The sequence below is a fragment of the Lampetra planeri genome, chromosome 4 (genome assembly GCF_965212315.1).
Source record: "Lampetra planeri chromosome 4, kcLamPlan1.2.h2, whole genome shotgun sequence".
NCBI classification, from domain to species: Eukaryota; Metazoa; Chordata; class Hyperoartia; order Petromyzontiformes; family Petromyzontidae; genus Lampetra; species Lampetra planeri.
In genome coordinates this window covers 11,149,143-11,168,260 of record NC_136110.1, presented here as the reverse complement: position 1 = coordinate 11,168,260, position 19,118 = coordinate 11,149,143, and the positions used below count along the sequence as shown (strand labels likewise).

At 43.3% G+C, this 19,118-nt stretch overlaps 1 protein-coding gene across 2 annotated transcripts in view; it reads left to right on the top strand.

Annotated features, from left to right (window-relative positions):
- Window positions 1–1,712: 1,712 nt before the first annotated feature.
- Window positions 1,713–19,118, top strand: part of LOC144717691 (uncharacterized) — a 131,310-nt gene continuing 113,904 nt past the window's right edge. For both annotated transcript variants that reach the window (XM_078593244.1, XM_078593243.1), the window contains exons 1-2: window positions 1,713–1,812; window positions 6,377–6,655. In XM_078593244.1, the coding sequence (XP_078449370.1) occupies window positions 1,789–1,812; window positions 6,377–6,655 (303 nt within the window). In that variant the 5' untranslated portion in view covers window positions 1,713–1,788. The remainder of the gene's footprint in view (window positions 1,813–6,376; window positions 6,656–19,118) is intronic.

Here is a 19,118-nt window from a genome sequence, read left to right as displayed (position 1 = left end):
GAATACGACGTTTCGATCGCAACACAAGCAATCATCATCAGGTACAAATGAATGAGAAAACAAACATTAAACTTGGAAATATAATGAAATACAACAGAGAGTCGGCCAACAAAACAGTCAGTTTCTGTGTGCCTATGTGTGTGTGTCTCACTGTGTGTCTCTCTCTGTCTCTGTGTGAGTCTCTCTCTGCTTGTGTGTCTGTGTGTCTCTGTGTGTGTCTCTCTCTGTGTGTCTCTGTGTGTGTCTTTCACTGTGTGTGTGTCTCTCTGTGTGTTTCTGTGTGTCTCTCACTGTGTGTCTCTGTGTGAGTCTCTCTCTGCTTGTGTCTCTCTGTGTGTCTCTGCTTGTGTGTCTGTCTGTGTCTCTGTGTGTCTCTGTGTGTGTCTCTCTCTATGTGTCTCTGTGTCAGTCTCTCTTTGCTTGTGTGTCTGTCTGTCTCCGTGTCTGTGTTTTGTCTCTCTCTCAAATGTATCAATCTGTGGAAGAACGTCATCAACCAGGTGGGGTGTTGACTGTTTTGTTGGCCGACTCTCTGTGTTGTATTGCGTTATATTTACAAGTTTACTATGTTTGTTTTCTTGGTTCTTTCGGTAAAGTCACGTAGAAGGGAAAGAATAAAATAATAAATAAAACATTATATATTTTATTATTTTAAATATTATTATTTTAAATCAAATAAAAATATTTTATTTTATTATTATTTCCCTTCTACGCGACTTTACCGAAAGAACCAAGAATATGAATCCATGCAGTCACGAAAGCTTTAAATATAAATTTACGTTTGTTTTCTCAATCATTTGTACCTGATGATGGTTGCTTATGTTGCAAGCAATCGAAACGTCGTATTATATTATTATTTTATGTAATTTCTTTCTACGTGACTTTACCGAAAGACCCAAAGAATATGAATTCCTGCAGTCACGAAAGCTTTAAGCGAAGATTTAACGGACTGTCATATTTGTCAACCCAAATGGTTTGCCTGTATTCCTGTACAGGGAAATTGAGTGTTCATGTCCACACGGCGTACAGCCGTTTCAATACGGGCAAAACATCGTTTTGTCTATTTGTGTTTCTCCCTTGCGATGTGACTTCATTGAATATATTTATAAGGGCACGGGGTGACCAACAATGTGTGAATTGGTCTGTAACAAGGTAGCAGGCATCTGATAAGGGGTTAACAGGTATGGACTGCGGTTGTGTTTATTTTTGTTTACCTCTCTCACTCACACAACAAACTGCACTTGCCACTAAAAGTAGGCGCTTTGTGTGGTGGTGGTGGTGATGGTGATGGGGGATTGTCTGATGGGTGGCTGGGTGGGACCTTTTGTCTGCGCTATGCGAATTGCATTGCCCCAAATTTGAGGGCGGGCGGCCAGCCTTGCAGGCGGGGTTGTTGGTGCGGTACCACCCAACCCAACAACTCCCCCACCACTCCCCCACCACTCCCACCACTCCCCCACCACTCCCACCACCACCCCCACCACCACCCCCACCACTCCTACCACCACCACCACCACCCCCACCACTCCCCCACCACCACCCCCACCACCACCACCACCACCACCCCCACCACCCCCACCACCACCACCCCCACCACCCCCACCACCCCCACACCAACCCCACCACCACCCCCACCACTCCCACCACTCCCACCCCCCCCCCACCACTACTCCCACCACTCCCCCACCGTCCCCACCCCCCCCACACCGCCACAGTCCCCGCCTACAGGCGGCCACTGGGAATGTAGCAGCGCGGCTCAACTAAATACATCGACAGCAGTGCGCCTTGATGGAGGAGTCGGATTCAATCAAGGTAGCGCAATGTTCGTGGTGGTGTCGTCGTTTGGGATTTGTTGTTGTCGTTGTTGTGTGGCTTCGGACGGGGAATGTTAGAAATATTACGTTCTGTCGCGTTTCGTTAGCGATCTAAACAACACTACCACCAGCTCGCACCCACAACCTCACACTGCTGTGTGTACGTGTAGCACAAAAAGTGATCTCGGGACGTTTTATCGGATTTCTGTTTTACTTTCACTTGGGGGGCCGGTTGCTGCTGCTGCTGCTGTTGTAGTGATGGTGTTCGTGTAACACGGGCGGCCTTCGCCTTTCGTTGTTATTGCTGGTTGTTGTTGGTTGTTGTTGGTGGTGGTGCTACAACAGCAACAACAGCAGGGCTGTGTGTGTGGCTATGCGCACACAACCACAACACCACGCGGCTCTTGGTTTGTGTGCTAAGTTCTCGTATCGCGTGCTCGCTCGCCGCTTATATAACGCGGCCGTGATTGCCCGTTCCCTTTTGAGTTATTAATTATTTAAAGTTAAAGTGGTTTGTGGTTGGAGGTTGTGGTTGGCGGTGGTGGTGCGCGGTAGTGGTGGAGCGCGGTAGTGGTGGACTGGTGGTTGAACCCGCGTGTTGGTCGTGGTCTTGGTGGTGGTCTTGGTGGTGGAGCGTGGTAGTGGTGGTAGTAGTGGTGAAAACCAGCGTGGTGGTAGTGCTGCGTTGTTGACCGTGGTGGTGGTGATGATGGAGGTGGTGTTGGTGATGATGGTGGCGATGTGATTGATGGGATGGAGGTGGTGGTGATGAGACCCGCGTGGTCGTAGTCGTGGTGGTGGTTGTGGAATCCACGTGGTTTGGTGGTGGTGGAATCCACGTGGTTTGGTGGTGGTGATCGTGGTGGTGGTTGTGGCACAACGCGTGGCTGTGTGGTGGTGACGGCGATGTGATTGGTGGTGCGTGGTGATGGTGGTGGTGAGACCCGCGTGGTGGTGGTGGTTGTGGAACCAACGTGGTTTGGTGGTGGTGGTTGTGGCACAACGCGTGGCTGTGTGTGGTGGTGGCACTTCAATATCTCACCGTAATTGTGTTGCACGCCCATTGTGTGTTTAGGGGCTCTTTGTTCTTAACGCGACGTCGGTAGAATTCACCAAAACTTATTCCAACTTCCCATCATTCCACGCCCCCCGTTCCTTGCTAAGCTGCACTTTGTAACGACGACTCCTTGCAAAGTGTTACAACTTGTGTTGTACTACGTGTCCCTGTTTGTAGCGAGTACAGCAAAGTGTGTGGTTGGTGGTGATCTTTTACACGCCGTGATTAAATGCGCACAAAAGTTACGAGAGTGTGTGTGAGTGTGTGTTGTTGTTAGGTCTCTGTATAGGAATGTGTCCGAGCACAAGTTGTAAGTTGAATTTATATTGTCTCACTGTGCAGTGATTTAGCTGAGAAGAGAGAGTGTGGTTTTGTACTTGTGCCAAAGGTGGTGGTGGTGGTGGTTGGTGCCTGCTTGTAACATGTTCCTCCTTCTTGATTCATTGTATTCATATTCAAGAACCCATGTGGCCTTCTAAAGCGCCATTATCAGTGTTGGGTGTCTCCAGCCCATCGCAATTCTCTCCCAACTTCTCACGATGATGTGTGATCAACAACAACTACTACTACTTGTTATTGTTGTGGTTGTTTTGTAGTCACTATTGTACGCCACTAGAGGTTGTGTGTGTGTGTCTTCTCCAATGCTGTTGTACCAGTTGAAAGGGTAAAAACCTATTACTATATTTTGCCACTGGTAAAGGAGGTCTCATAGTGTTGTTGGCTTTGTTGAATTGTAACTGGGCAGCAGCCCTCTGTGTATATGAATGTGTTACACCTGTGGTGAGGTTACAGCACGTTGCCGTATACAGTGCAGTGAGGTTGTATTCAATGCCATGTGGTAACTATTTACAGTACATGATGATATACAGTGCAGTGTTACAACACTACAACTTGGACGCGGAGCCTCTCATCCAGCAGTGGATTGGCAGGGCTAAAGCATTACAGAACAGTGCTTTGTAATGTAGTTTATTAAAAAAAAAATGTGTACACACATTCACCAAACACACTAACATTGTACTAGGGTAGTTTATAGATCCCACGACTATTTCCGCTATAAAACTTAAAGCATCGACTAATACCCACCAAATAAGGTCGTGTATGATAAATGCAATAAAGTAGTGCATGCAATAACATACATAATATTATGCGACGCATCATTAGATTTTGTACAGTCAGTGCATTGCACAGTTGTTACTGTACAAAATATATGTGAGTAATCAAAATGTTAAGCTTGCAAGTGTATGGACATCAGTACATTACTGACTTTTTTCCCAACACTCAATGAGCACTCGTGCATATGCAGGATCTGTTAAATACATTCAAGTATGCAGTATATGCATACTGATACTGTTGTATAGGGGACATGTCCATACAGTAATACTTGTGAACATAACTAAAGGCCACGTGCTAAACACGTTAATCATTACAACACCGCATTCGTATTGTGCAACTCAGCTCACGCTTAAGCAGTACATTGCATACCGTAGACGCAACATGCATGTTCACACATGTTACATTATAGCAGCGCATACTACACACACACGTGCTTACGATAGCTATCCACGACGGAAGAAGAGTTTCCCCATTCACAGAATTGACATTAAAACAACTCGTGCAGCACGTAGGCCTCGGTAGATATTGCAATGCTTTTGTCGGGTAGCGAGTCGTAAATAAGACACGCACACACCATTCTAAACACACGTGTGTGTGTGTGCAATATACACGTGTGTGTGTGCAATATGCACGCGTTATATAACACGTGTGTGTGTGTGGTTGTGTGTAGAATGCGTCGCGTGTTTAAAATAAAAAAGTTGCATTGCTCAGGGAGAAGACAGCCACTGACTGATAGCGACTGAACGGTCTAACACACTACACACGACATCATCAATAGCGTCAATAGGGGATATTGTTGTATCTACTGGGGGGGGGGGGGGCACTGTCTTTTTAATTTCCTCGACTCGAGTTTTGAGCGTGTTTGCTAAATCTCTACTCTTTCACGTTATTTGTTATGTCGAAGTGTTCATTGTTTTTTTGTTTATCTCTCTTTACCCTCTGTGCATTAGACAGTTTCTCGATTTTTAATGAAGTAGTTTTACTTGGGGGTTTTACCCCCCCCCTCCAACCTCTTTTAAAACTAGTTCACGTATTTTTGTTCCGGCTATTAACTGCTTGGTGGGAGTCCGACTTTAATGAGGCAACGCTGAGATGATAATTTAAAACATTTCAGTGTTGACGTGTAAAATTCCCAGCCCACGCGAATACAGTAATAACTACACTTGGACAAATGCATATGTTGCATTATATAAGCGTGCTATTAGCTTGTGATGGAGGAACACGTTTATGTAATATTTATGTATGAACACGATACGACGAGTTAGTTATTTATATTGTCAATGCATGAAGAGTGACGAGTCACGAAAACTGCATTTGTTGATTTAATTAATATTTTGATATTTATGTGGCTGGCATTTCGGTGTTCTTGAGACCTGCAGTGTTAAGTGGTGGTGGACTTGTGCTTTTTTTTAGTGGAGCCCACAAGTACTGCCATGTGGTTCAAAAACTAAACACACGTGTGGTGTCCAGCACGTTTAAATATCACGATAAATATTCATGGTCATTCAATAAATGAAGTTTATTTGGACATCTCGACCCGGCATTAATTCATGGACAGTGCTGTGGACATTTTCTAGCACATTAATGACACATTGAGATCCCCATGCATTGTAGAGACGTTCCCCTTACATGCTGCGTGGCACGGCGCACAGGCGCACAGGAAACGAGTCTTATTTGTGAATGCATTCGTGCAAAAACTTTAAAGTAAAAGTGTGCCTTTCCTGTTGTGTTTTTCTCGTTCTCTCATGCGCATTGTAACCGGTTCACATTTCTGCTCCATTAAATCTTGCAGTTCCTAATATAAAGTGTAAAACGTTTATTTTGCTGTACTAAAATGTTTTTTCTTCATCCAATGGTCCTAAATACATAACCTGGACATGTTTCTGCAACATACCTGCTTGTTTGTTGTCGTTTTTAAATAATGAGATGCCCTTCACAAATAGCAACTTGGTATTTACTTGGTTAAGCCACCAACAAATTGTCAGTCGAGCCTGGCTCTTAAAGAACAATCATGATTAGTGCATTTGGTGTTCTTGTAATTTCCATAGTGCAAAGCTGTCACAAAGTTGCTATGTTCCATAGATGTGTATAATCTGCCAATTAGGTAATTAGTGGGTAATTTTTCAAATTTGACAAATTTGGACCTTCATGCTGCAATATCGCTGATTTATGTTTTAGATTAAAGTCACGGCATCTTTAACGTCTACTGTTGTGAAACATTTTTTCAGACCAGCCAATCAAATGCAAATACATACACCTTATATACAACTGCTGTTGCAGGACTTGGCGATAAGATACGTTCGTCAATTATCCGCGTGTGAATCGTTGCGCACGCCTCTGCCAACCGTTGCACCAAGTTTTACCCACGACGTTCTTCTCCGTTTGCGTGCAGTGGGGGGGCGCCCCGAGCACGCCTCGCGACGGTCGCGTCTATTACCAGGCGGTGCGCGTCAACTCGATGCCCGAGCGCTCGCTGAGCGTGGGCCACTTCTACGCAGTGCGCTGGGACGCCACGGGCCCCGTCTGCCTGGCCCAGCTGCTGCTGCTGTGGAGGCCAGCGGAGGCCCATGGTAGAGGCCCCGCAGGAGAGGCTGGCGAGGCCGTCGCCAGTGCCCGCCTCTACTTCCTGCCCGAAGACACGCCACAGGGCCGCAACAGCCAGCACGGCCAGGTGGGTTGCACGCGATACCGGGACCTGGCTGATCATGCTCAGGAGTGAAATAAGTTGCAGGCCATTGGTGGACGAAGGGCTTCCCCACGTACCCTCAACGAAACCTAAACTTTTTAATTTTACCAGGTAAGGCCCACTGAGCCAAGTAGCTCTTTTTCAGAAGTGACCTGGCTATCACAAATGACAGCTCAACGAAGTGGCTTACGTGGAAATGTAGAGCAGCCAAATACTCTAAAGGCATGGTGATTTTAAATGTGGAGGGAGAAACCGTAGAATCGATTCGACCACGGGGAGAACATGCAAACTCCAAATATATACGACCTCCTGCATACCAGGCGAGGCAGTTAACATCCCACCACCGCGGCACCCATCGGATCACGAGGGTTGTTTGACCATACTTCACCACGCTGGTGAGTGCGGGTTGGTGAAGGAATGGTGGTGTTTGCCAGGACCGATTCAGATATCACTTTCCACAGTGGCAGGTTATCGAACTCTCGGTGAATAGCATTTATAGCGCAAGCTATTGTGCAGCTGCTCATGCTTGCATTTCCTTAATAACAGGATGTTTAAGCTATTTTAGCTGTCTCACAAAGTTGTCTTGACGGGAACAAAAAAAACTGCTTCTTCAACATCAGGACAGGTGGCAGTGAGAGTGTCGCAGAGAACTCGACTCACAATCAGAAAATCCGTAGTTAAAATCCCAGTTAAAGGTCAACCATCTGGATTTAATAAAACGAGTACCACTGAGTGGCAAGCCAACGCTGCTTTTCCTATGGAGAGACTGACCCCTTGTTACAGTAATGTGGAGTATCCACTAATGTCTTGGCTCCATCAGTTCGAGAATTTCACCATCCAAATGTAAGCATGGAGATACCGCTACAAAGATTAAAGTGAAATATTGGAGGAAATTGGAAGTATGGTTTCAGGGAAAATGCACATGTCAGCACTGCCCAAGCATTGCTGACATTGAGAGTTCAAATCCGGACAAGTGCCCGTAATTAAATTAGGTTCTCAAGTGAAGCGAGTTGACGGTATGTGCCCAGTCAATGATGAATGTGCATTAACAACACATCTGATGCACCAGCAGTAGCTCTGCCATGTCTCCTCTTGGGACTGTTCCCTTACATAATGTTATTTTCTGATGAGCAAAGGAATTGGAGAATCATTTTTATTTGGCGCATGACGTAACTCCTGTGGCGTATTATGAATAGTTGGTAATTGCTGTTGCCCATCCCACAAACTGCTTGGTTATGCACTGCATTGTTAAGGAATGAGTGGATATGGGAGAGTGTAGTGAATGAGTTGACGCCGAATGCACCCTGTGGCAGTGTGCGACCAAGTCGACGGGCCGAGGTAAGAAAAAAGGTTGACTTTGTTGATTTTAAAGTTTTATGTTTGATGGAAACACTGAATGTCGCTTAAAATAGGATAAATATTGTGCAATGGTCATTATAACAACAATTTGCAGAATATGTATTGTATTATGATGCAGTTTCCCCCCCTGTATTTTAAAACGAAAGTGGTGGGTGCTTCTTATAATCTCGTAGGATGTTGTGTGTGCTTGTATAACTTCTGTGGCGAGTCTAACTTTCGGAGGGAACGTCTTATAATCCAATGAATAAGCTATATTCCACTAAAGCCAATCATACTTTGAGTACATTAACAAATACAAAAATCCACCGTATAGCCTTAACAGACTTTTGGACCAAGTGCTGTTAGCGAGCACCTATGAAGGATGGCACGGCACACGCGGGGGTGCTGTAGCCAGCACCACGCCCAGCTGCCTTTGTCTCCCCATTCATTTTAGGCTGAACCGACCTAGGGGAGGCCCGGGACCAGATCCTATAATAATCACTGGTGTTGGCCGTGAGCGGAATTGAACTCGGGTTGCCAGGTTCGTAGCGCAGCACACTAGCTGCTACACTACTGCTCCCCATGATGTATGAGATCTAACAGGGCACACTCGTACATATGGTACAGAGTTAACATGCTTTGTTTAATAAAGGAGTCCATGTATGCACCCTGTAGCAGTAAGGAACAGTCGCACTATACCGTGTAGATCTATAACAATAGTGAAACATCAGTACATGGTTGAGTAACTTTGCTCCTGCAAGTATATGGTCATGAATTCCAATTGTAAAGAAGTTATTACACTTTGAAAGGCTGCATGCTGTTCCTTGTGGGCAATTTGTCTTTGGTAAATTTGACTAAATTCACAACCCGTCTTCCACATTCCTATAGCTGATGTTATATTTTAATCACATGCCAGACTAGATAAAACATTTACTTTCCATAGACTAAGACTGCGACTAGACTTAAGAGTGGAAACAATTTTGGTTGCTTGGAAAACAAGTTAAAAGAACTAATTAATTGCAATACAAACAAGTAATAGACTTGTCCTATGAATAAATGGTGGCTCAGCCGACCTGAGTTAAATTCCCAGCCACTGCTAACATCAGTGGTGAGTGACATCTGAACTGGTTCTAGACACCTCGCTTCGGCACGAAGAAGTATGGTCAAATGATCACCCGTGAGCAATATGAACTAAACTAAACGGTTATTTTACCAGGTAAGGCCCACTGAGCTGTATAGCTCTTTTTGAGAAGCGACCTAGCCACAAATTTATAGCAGCCGAATAATCTAAACACCTGTTTTTAAATGGGGAGGGAAAAACCAGAGGACCCGGAGAGAAATCCATACGACCACAGGGAGAACATGCAAACTCCACGAATACAGGCGTCAGGGCCGGGATCGAACCAACGACCTCCTCCATACTAGTCGAAGTAGTTAAAATCTCACCACCGCGGCGCCCCAGTATTGCGTGGTGGGGAAGCCTTCATCCTGCAGAGGATTGATTGGCAAAGAGCTGAAATAATTGTTCCAGTTCGTTATCTTATAGACCAGCGGTAGAGCTCAAATTTTTAATGTAACATTTTGACGAAAAAATGTTTTGCAGATTTTAATTGCCATGTATGTAAAGTCCACGCACCTTGCGTAGAGCCATTGTGGGCAGCCGGTTTGTTGAATCAGGAGCCCAGCGGCATGGTGTGCCACTGGGGCCCCGATGGTTGGAACGCTTGCCCATGTTTGCTGTTGTGGATGAAACAGACTTGCGATGGGTGTGCTTGTTCGCAACCACAGACACATGTTCTGATGTGTTGGGCCTAATCAGGGCGCTGCAGCTGTGCCCTGGCAAAATAAAACAGTTATTGAAGCCCCTATAGAAGGGAATTGCCCTTCAATGGGAGCTCTAATTAAATATGCACACCATCTGATATATCTTTTTTTTCTGTGCATGTGAATTGTTTAACAGTGGTTACTACATATTTCATGTTTTAAACTACAATTGTATTTACATTGCGTGAAAGATGTATCCAGGCACTACGTATTGACAGCATGGGGTGAACACCTTTAGACTAATTGAGGAATTAAGCAGATACTTTAACCTCTATTATGGAGATACTTTATTATTAGAAATGTAATATATTAATTGGCCAAATATCTCAACGCAAGACCCTCCAGTACTACACACGACATTTATATAATCATGTAATGTATTACACATTAGTTAATAAGCGACATTAAATAAGTGAACAGCCAGTGTAAAGGAATGTAAATATGAATGTTAAAGGGATGACTTAATAATGCGTAATAGACGATTGCCAGATGCTCTACTTGAAATTTGGGTACACAGTTGGAATTTCGTGTCTTCCCGACGGTAACAACAGCAGAGAATAATAAATTACCACCATAGTAAGTTTGAGATTGACGCGATTTACTTTGATCGGGGATGTCGGTTCGGAGCAACTCTCGTTGCAATATCTGGAAGATGGTGATAAGCAATTACATGGTTGGCTGATGTCAAACCAGTGCTTATATTGAGGATCGGTGTAATATTCTGTTTTGATTTATTGTGTGGATTTCAGTTTTATCCATCTGAAGTTTGGATCAAATAATGAGTCAAGAGTCAAAAAGCAAAACTGGGTTCTTATCAGTGCAGGGCGATGTCCATCTCCTGTTTACAGCCTTGACTTAGTGGTGAAAATTCCGCTTTCCTCCGACACGGGTAAATGACTCCTTGGGGTAGCTACAGTTGGGATTTCCACAGAATGTAGGGTTGCTTTTAATAAACAAGATGCGAATGAAGACATGAATGAGAGCCACAGCAGTTTGTGGGGGTCATGGTTCAATTGGGTAAGAGAAGCATTCATAATGGTGGATATAGCTAGTTTTCGCCATGATATGACAAACCGCTGCAGATGGCGACTACATTACCAAATCAATCATTTTGATTTAAAGCTTTCATGTCTGCAGGGATTTGTATTCTTGGTTCTTTCGGAAAAGTCACGTAGAAGGGAAATAATAAAATAATAAAAATATAAAACAATAAAATGTGATGTTTGCTTGTGTTGCAGTCGAAATTTCGTGAGAATTTTATTGTTTTATATTTTTATTATTTTATTATTTCCCTTCTACGTGATCATGTGAAATTAACCACACTTATATATTTAGAATTGGTTCAGGAATATTTGTCATTCCTGCCATTTTTAAGACATGCTACAGTCTCCGTATATTTTATTAGAATAAAAAACTGTAAGTGTTGTTCTTCAGGAATGACATCTTTTTATCACAAAAGATCACACAAGCACAGAACTTTCATTAATGGAAGATGGTGCTTGGCTGGCTTACACAGTTAGTGAAGCGTTGAATGGAAATAATAAATAAAGCATTGTGCATCATGTGCAATTCCTGTGACTAAACCCCACGCCAAAAAAGTCTCTGCATAATAAAAATAAATCCTGAAATAGGGTACCTGTTAAGAATTTTTTTTTGCAGTTTATCCTCAAAACAAGGTGGATGGATATACAGTTCTTGCATACAATGGGGTTGTTTTTAGAAGCCCTGAAATTTGGAAGAAATTGAAAATTGCGCTCCAGAAACTCAAAATATGAAGAGCTTGCAAAGAAATGTCGACTTATTAGCTGTGACCCCACGCAGCACACAAGCGCCAACCAGCCAGCCACAGTTTATGACTGCACAGAATTTTCTGCAGCGTTGGGATTTTTCTGTCCATCAATGGTATTTTTTATTTGTTCGTTTTGGGTGGTTATTTTCATTCCATTTATCTCGCACCTCTGATTAGCACGGGTCGGCTACGTACGGCGCGAAAGGAGTTCAACATACATATCTCTCTTCACATTTGTATTCTGTAAAAGGCAGCAAGAATAACAGTACAAAATGTAAATTGACCAGATAAAGTCTGGATGGATATAATATTGTTTGTTAAGAACATGGATACACTGTACTGGGGCATACCACACCTGAATTAGTCAAATATTTTAAGGATGCACTGTACCTTCATATAAAAATACAGACTTTCAGAATTTAGAAAATTTAAGCGCACATTCCAGCAGTGCAGTATTGGATGAATCATCATTGATTTAAGTGGCTCCTTAGCCTTGTGTTGAATCAGCTTGCGGCTTAGCAAGTATTTATGGGGGTAACATTTTATAATTGTTGATATGTAAGCGTACGCTGCGCTGTATACCACTGACATTGCTGTTTGGTTGTATTGTGCAAGGTCTTTGAAAACTAATTACATTACTCTATTCTGCGTGAGCAACTTCTTCAATACATCAAAATAATGGAAATTGAGAAACAGGAATGTTAATGTGTTAAGTGCACAACAAACACTGAGACTATTATATTTTTTCAGTGCGTTGTATTTTTTTTCTCTACTTGTACAGCCTGCTTATTTTTTGAAAGCCAGATGGAATAGTCTGGCTGCTTGACAGAAATGAATACTCACATTCGCTTGAAAATAACCATCATTTATTTATTGTGAACTTGAAAGCTGCTCATGCTGGCTTAATGTTCAGAAACACAGAATAATTAATCGCAACGGCTGCATTTGTTTGACTTTTGAATTCATATACACATTCATAAAAAAAAACACGTGTGTTTATTAATCATTTCTATACTTTACATATTTATTGAGAAATTCTCAAATGTATAACACTGGCGAAATAGATTTGGGACGAGATCCGGGGAAGCTTTTGTGCATGGGGGGAAGTTGTGTTCAGCAAAGGGCATTTACGGGAAAAAGTTTGTCAGAGAAAAGGGGCGGCATTGTGCAAACGAGAGCCTCCTCCTCCCCCTCCACCACCACAAGGGCATGGGAGAAGGAGTGGGGGGGGCGGTGGCTTTATGAATGGATTCGTGCAGGGAACATCACACGATATCGTCGTTTGCACTTGGTCATAAACGTAACAGATCAGATGACTCTGCGACAACCTTAAAAACCGTGCTGTGGCTTGTAGCGGCCCATTAAACAAAACAGAAAGCCAACGTGAATTCTCAATTCATGATTCACACCGCAAGCAAGCGAAACCGCACCGATCGTTCTTTAAAAAGAAATCAAACAGGCTATACGGGCAGTTGAGCTGCTGTTGCGTGTCTGTGCCATTGTATCGCCGAGGTTTCATTACGCTCCTTTTGCCTGGCAGATACACGGGGCCTCGGTGTCGATGTATAGCACGTGGCACCGCGTGGCCCGGCATTGTCAATTTCACAAAAGCCGAATTGTCCCAACGGATTTTTGAGGACCCATAGCGCATGCGAGAAATATTACACGAGAGATTTAAGAGCCTCTTACAAACCCACTCCCTATGTGACATCATTATGAGAGGGTGAAATCCTATTACAAGGGCGTGCGTAGCACAGCGGAGAGATACAGTATTTCAGTCAGCAAAACGTTAAAGCTATTATAGCGTGTTAACGGAGATCACATACCGAGTATGATACGAATCTTTTGTAAATGTTTATAAGGTGCAGAGTTTTGATGCTGGGAGAGTGCCATATAGTATAGCATGTCTAACCCATTTGAATCCCTCGTGTGACCTTGCGTGCTTTGGGTGTGTTCGTAATTATTATTAGGGCAAGTATTGGGCGTCATGTCACTGTTTAATGTCACTGGTTACTTGAGTGTAGTATGTATTTTGAACTTCTTTCGAAAGTGAGTTAAGCACTGTGCACTGAAATAGTGGATTTTTGAGATAACAATAGTGAAAGGTAGGCATTGTTTTTTTTGATAGTCCACTCCTAAAATACTAAAATACTCCATTCAACGACTTTGCCTATTGAGCAGTGCAACAGTGAAGATGCCCCTTGTGCCATTGGCCACACCTTGATATCTAATCTGCCAGCCACTTGATTTACCATTCTGTACGTAGCCTACCGATCCGTACATTAATCTACTCAGTGTGTGTTAAAGAGACGGTAGGCACGACACGCACGCGTGTTGTGTGCACGCTCAAAGAAATGCATCTTCACCGCGTTACTTGGCACGTCTTGTGATATCGGCATGTGCGCCAATCACTACATTGTTACACTGTACCATTTGGACTAGGACGTATTCATTGCGTGTAGCATGTTGTGTTATACTGTACACACCATAAGGAAAAATGATTTTTTTTTTTATCTTAATGAGACCCATATGGGGTGTTAACAATGTCCTCAGATTGGCAAATACATCACTGGTACTATGTGTTAAGTATTTTGACAACTATCAATTGCTTAACGTCAGTGTACTTACGTTTGATTAAAATTAGTGGGGTTCAAAATAAGGCCACCATTAGCTGAATAAGCTTTCTTTAGGACGACAAATTATCTAGCATTCTAAAGTAAAAGGCTGCTTTGTCTATAAACTATTTCATGCATTACTGATTTAATATTTTACAATGTGACAAACGCACTTCTGCGTGCACACAACATTTTTGTTCCCAATTCACCGTAAGATCTCAGACTCCTGCCAAAAAAACACTGTGTGTGTGTGTGCGCGTGCGCGTCGGGCATAAGCCTGCGCACGATGCATCATCACAATCAGAAAGTGTGTCGACGCACAGAGCACGTTGATTTGTTTTAGGCCTTCGTGTTTCAGTGCGACACAAGGACATTGTTGCAGCATTATGCGATAAATGAAAACCTCCCCCAACTGAATGAACGCTCGCATTCTTCGAAGGCTCAGAATTGTTGTTTCTTGTGGTGGCGATGCACGTGATAATCGCAAATTCTCTCGCTGGCTGCCAATGAGTTGGGACCCATCTTGCCATGGTGGCGAGGTGTTAACTATCTTGCCTGGTATACGGAAGGTCGTGGGTTCGATCACGAAACTGACGCCTGTTGTATATTTGGAGTTTGCCTGTTCTCCCCGTGGTTGCATGGATTTTTCTCCGTGCCCTCCGGTTTTTCTCTCCACATTTATAAACGTGCTTTTAGAGTATTTGGTTGCTATAAATTTCCACATGATAAGCCAATTGGTTGAGCTATCATTTGTGGCCAGGTCGCTTTTGAAAAAGCGATGTAGCTCAGTCGGCCTTACCTGGTAAAATACAATGTAGTTTAGTTGAATAGTTTTAGTTTAACAGTGTGAATATTTTTTACCTTGTGTTGAAACATAATAATCAAGTATCATTTCCACCGTTTCCTTAAAAATTCAAAGTCACGTTCGCAACTGATTTGGTAACAGCGGAGAACTAAAAAAAAGCAACCCATGACAACATTAAATCATGGCAGAGTCATAGTGTCTCCCTCTCCAAGGTAGAGCCCATCTCGTTTAGCAGCCCTGAGCCATCGATGTTGAATTCCCACAAAAATAGTATTTATTGACCCCTGAGGACGATGAGCTGAACCAACCCTGATGGGGGATTTGAACATTATAACCTTTTGCTTACGATTCAAGCACACTTGATAGATTTCCGACCCAGCCGACTATGTCACAATACCATTGGTTCTGGAAAAAAATATCCATTGCCCTCAATTGATAGTACATGTCAATTTTAATACCTATACTGTGATGGTGTTGAGACCAGGTGACTTGGGGTCAGACCAATGACCCAGGACTGCCAAGATTCTGGGTTTGAATCCAGGTATCCACCTCGGGAGCTGTCTGTGATTAAGCCAGGTTCTCAAGCATTGTGAGTTGATGGACTTTGCCCAGTCACCAATGACTGCACAAAAAAAAATACCCATTGCATTAATGTTAAGTTTTTGTTCATTTTATTTGGCTAATTTTGAGACTGACAATAATACGATATTTGAATCGTTTTTATTAATTTGACTTCTATGCAACATATTTCTGTGCAGCAGCGCTTATGGGAAAGTGTGCCTCCTGTTGTGAGGATAAAAGATCTAATAACATTCGAATTTAAAAAACGATTGTAAGGTTCATAATTGACAATTTAACGGAGCTTGTCCTATCTACATCATTTTGGGTTGTGCCAGCAGTGCCCACCTGTCACCTGGTAGTCCCACCAACCCTAACTCACCTGACGTGCACTGGTGACCATTATTGTAACACCTTTTGCAGGTTTGGAAACTGTAGGTATGCACTTGTGCAGTTTCAAATACATGTTTAATTGAAGTTCCCTTTTTATTGGTAATTTGAAATCCGAGTGCCGCTTCCGATATGTTTTTGAGTGTGTCGGCGGGTTGAATGCTTAGTCTGGGTGAATTTGCAAGATTAGCAGTCGATTCTAGATTTGAAGCTTTCGTGACTGCAAGGAATCATATTCTTAGGTTTTTTCGGTAAAGTCACGTTGGTAAAACAACAAAAATTAATGAAAATAAAATAAAACAAAAAATCACGACGTTTCGGAGGCAACACAAGTCTCCGTCATCAGGTGGGACCGTCACAGCCGAATTAGCTGCATCAAGTGAGGCAATGATTCAAGATGTAATCCCTTATAAGCAAGTTGAAGGGGGGAGGAGAGGGGGGGGGGGAGCTCATCAGAATGTTAGTACAACTCATCGGGAGGGGGGGGGCCAAAAAATTGAACGACGGCTTGGACGCGGTTGCTGCTGCACACGCCAACACAATGGACAGAGAGGGGGAGGGGAGGTCTGATACACATGATAGACAAAAGAACGAAAATGCCCATGTTTATACCAATGCTGGCTGAACAATGAAGAGGGTACTGTTAAAAAACAACTGGGGATGTTAACACTCGGTAAAGTAAAGTAAAATAGTGCCTGTCAGATAAGATGGTCCAAAAAAGTGTAATTAAGTCTTTTTTGCGTGGTTGATAACATCTTTCCAATGATTACTAAGTTTGTACCCATCATCACGGTTGAAATTATGTCTGTGTTTGTATATTTGTATGGCTTCGTGTACAAACCTTTGATGGTAGCCGGGAGGTTTGCAGAGAACCTTGGTCTCGGAAAAGACAATTTCATGAGAGCCCACCGAGTTGTAGCAATGATCGGCAACGGCAGAAGAATCAGTTCTGCCGTGTTTCAGATCTGACTTGTGCTCGCGGACACGATCAGAAACATGACGTTTCGTTTCTCCAATATAGCAATCACCACAAATGCAACTCAATTTGTAGACTCCAGGATACTGTAAGTCAGGAACGACATCCTTCACAGATGGAAACGTCGTGATTTTTTGTTTTATTTTATTTTATTTTCATTAATTTTTGTTGTTTTACCTACGTGACTTTACCGAAAAAACCGAAGAATATGATTCCTTGCAGTCACGAAAGCTTCAAATCTAGAATTAATGCCCTCTACGGGGAGGAATTCCACCTATCTGTTAGAGTTTTTAACAGACAACGAGACAAGAAGTCACAGCTTCTCGAGACGCTGGCCTTCCTCAAGAGATGCCGAGATAACAAGGTAATACCCATCGCTTTCACACTCACATCCGCTGCTGTGTCCTCACCGAACTCCAAACAGATCTTATTTAAAGCTAGCCTATCACTAATCTCGGAGAGAATAAGGTTACTCCGATCTGAACTCGATAATTTAGACAAGACTCTCTTACAAACACATTTAATGTTAACACAAAAAATGTCACCTTCTGATTGGAACCACGTTGATAACATGACTTCTGCTTCTGCTGACTCAATGTCAGCCAAATGCAAAGCGAACCTGATTTCTAAATTCAACCTCCTATCTAAGAAGAAACCAGAGCCACACATCGCAAAGCTGGATGTTAACAAGACCGTGATTAATCAGAGTAACATCCCGATTTCTGACACTCTAAAAACGGTACTGGCCAAAGGACTAAATTTCGCCGTCACCCCTAAATATATACCAGTAGAGGATATGATTTCTCAGATTGATGTAGCCCTCAGAGGCATAGCACACATCCATGCGGATGTAGCAAGAGCTGAAATAGCTACTATTCTTAAGAATGCTAAGAAACCCACTAGTAACATCAGCAAAAACGAACGCTCTGAACTCGCGGACCTAAAAAAGAGATGATATAGTCATCCTCTCGGCAGACAAGGGCAATGCCACGGTCATCATGGATAAAGATTCATACAACAACAAAATCCTGGACCTTCTTAATGATGGGAGTTACTCCAAAATTAAAAACGATCCCACTAAAAGCCTAACGACGAAAACCAACAGTATCATCACGAGTTCGACTTCCCTAATCGAACCAAGCAAACGTCCCTCTCTAAACCCATCGGCGGCAAGACCTCCCAGACTCTATGGTCTTCCCAAAATCCATAAGGAAGGCACCCCGCTACGACCCATTGTGTCGACGATAAACTCTCCTACGTACAAACTAGCCCGTTTTCTATCAGATACTCTGCTCCCTTTCACAGGCAAGACCTCTTCGGCAGTACTCAACTCAACCCAATTAGTCTCTATAGTTAAGGACATGGTACTATCTCCTGATGACATCCTCGTCAGCTTTGATATAGTATCTTTGTTTACCAAAGTCCCAGTACCGGACACCCTAACAATAATTGAGGACTTAGTCCAACATGGATTGAATTCTGATGCACCTGCGCTGGTTAGGCATTGCCTCACCAACAACTATTTTACCTGGAATGGCACCTTCTACAAACAGAATGAGGGTACCCCTATGGGCTCCCCTTTGTCACCAGTTATAGCCAACATGTTCATGGAAAAGTTTGAATCAGACGCCATCCAGACATCCACCCTGCGTCCTTCCCTGTGGAAGAGGTATGTGGATGACACTTTCGTCATCTGGCCACATGGCCTCCCAGCATTGAACCACTTCTTGGACCACATCAATTCTAGACACCCATCCATCAGATTCACCATGGAAGTGGAGAAAGACGGTAAACTACCATTCTTGGATATTTTGTTTGAGAGGAGGCCGGACGGATCCTTGGGACATTCTGTCTACAGGAAAGCCACCCACACAGATTCCTACTTGAAACCGGATTCCCACCACCACCCATCTCAAAAGAATTCTCTCATCAAAACGCTATACCACAGAGCCCATGGCATTTCTGACAAACACCACCTGACCGGTGAATTAAGACATGTACATCGGGCCCTCAGGATGAACGGATACTCTGACCGTACTATCCGCCAAGCTGTCTCTCCCACCACACAGAAACAGCCACATGAAACTCCGACCAAAACCATCACGTTACCATACATAGCAGGCGTGACCAAAAAGATCTCCAAAATTCTAAAC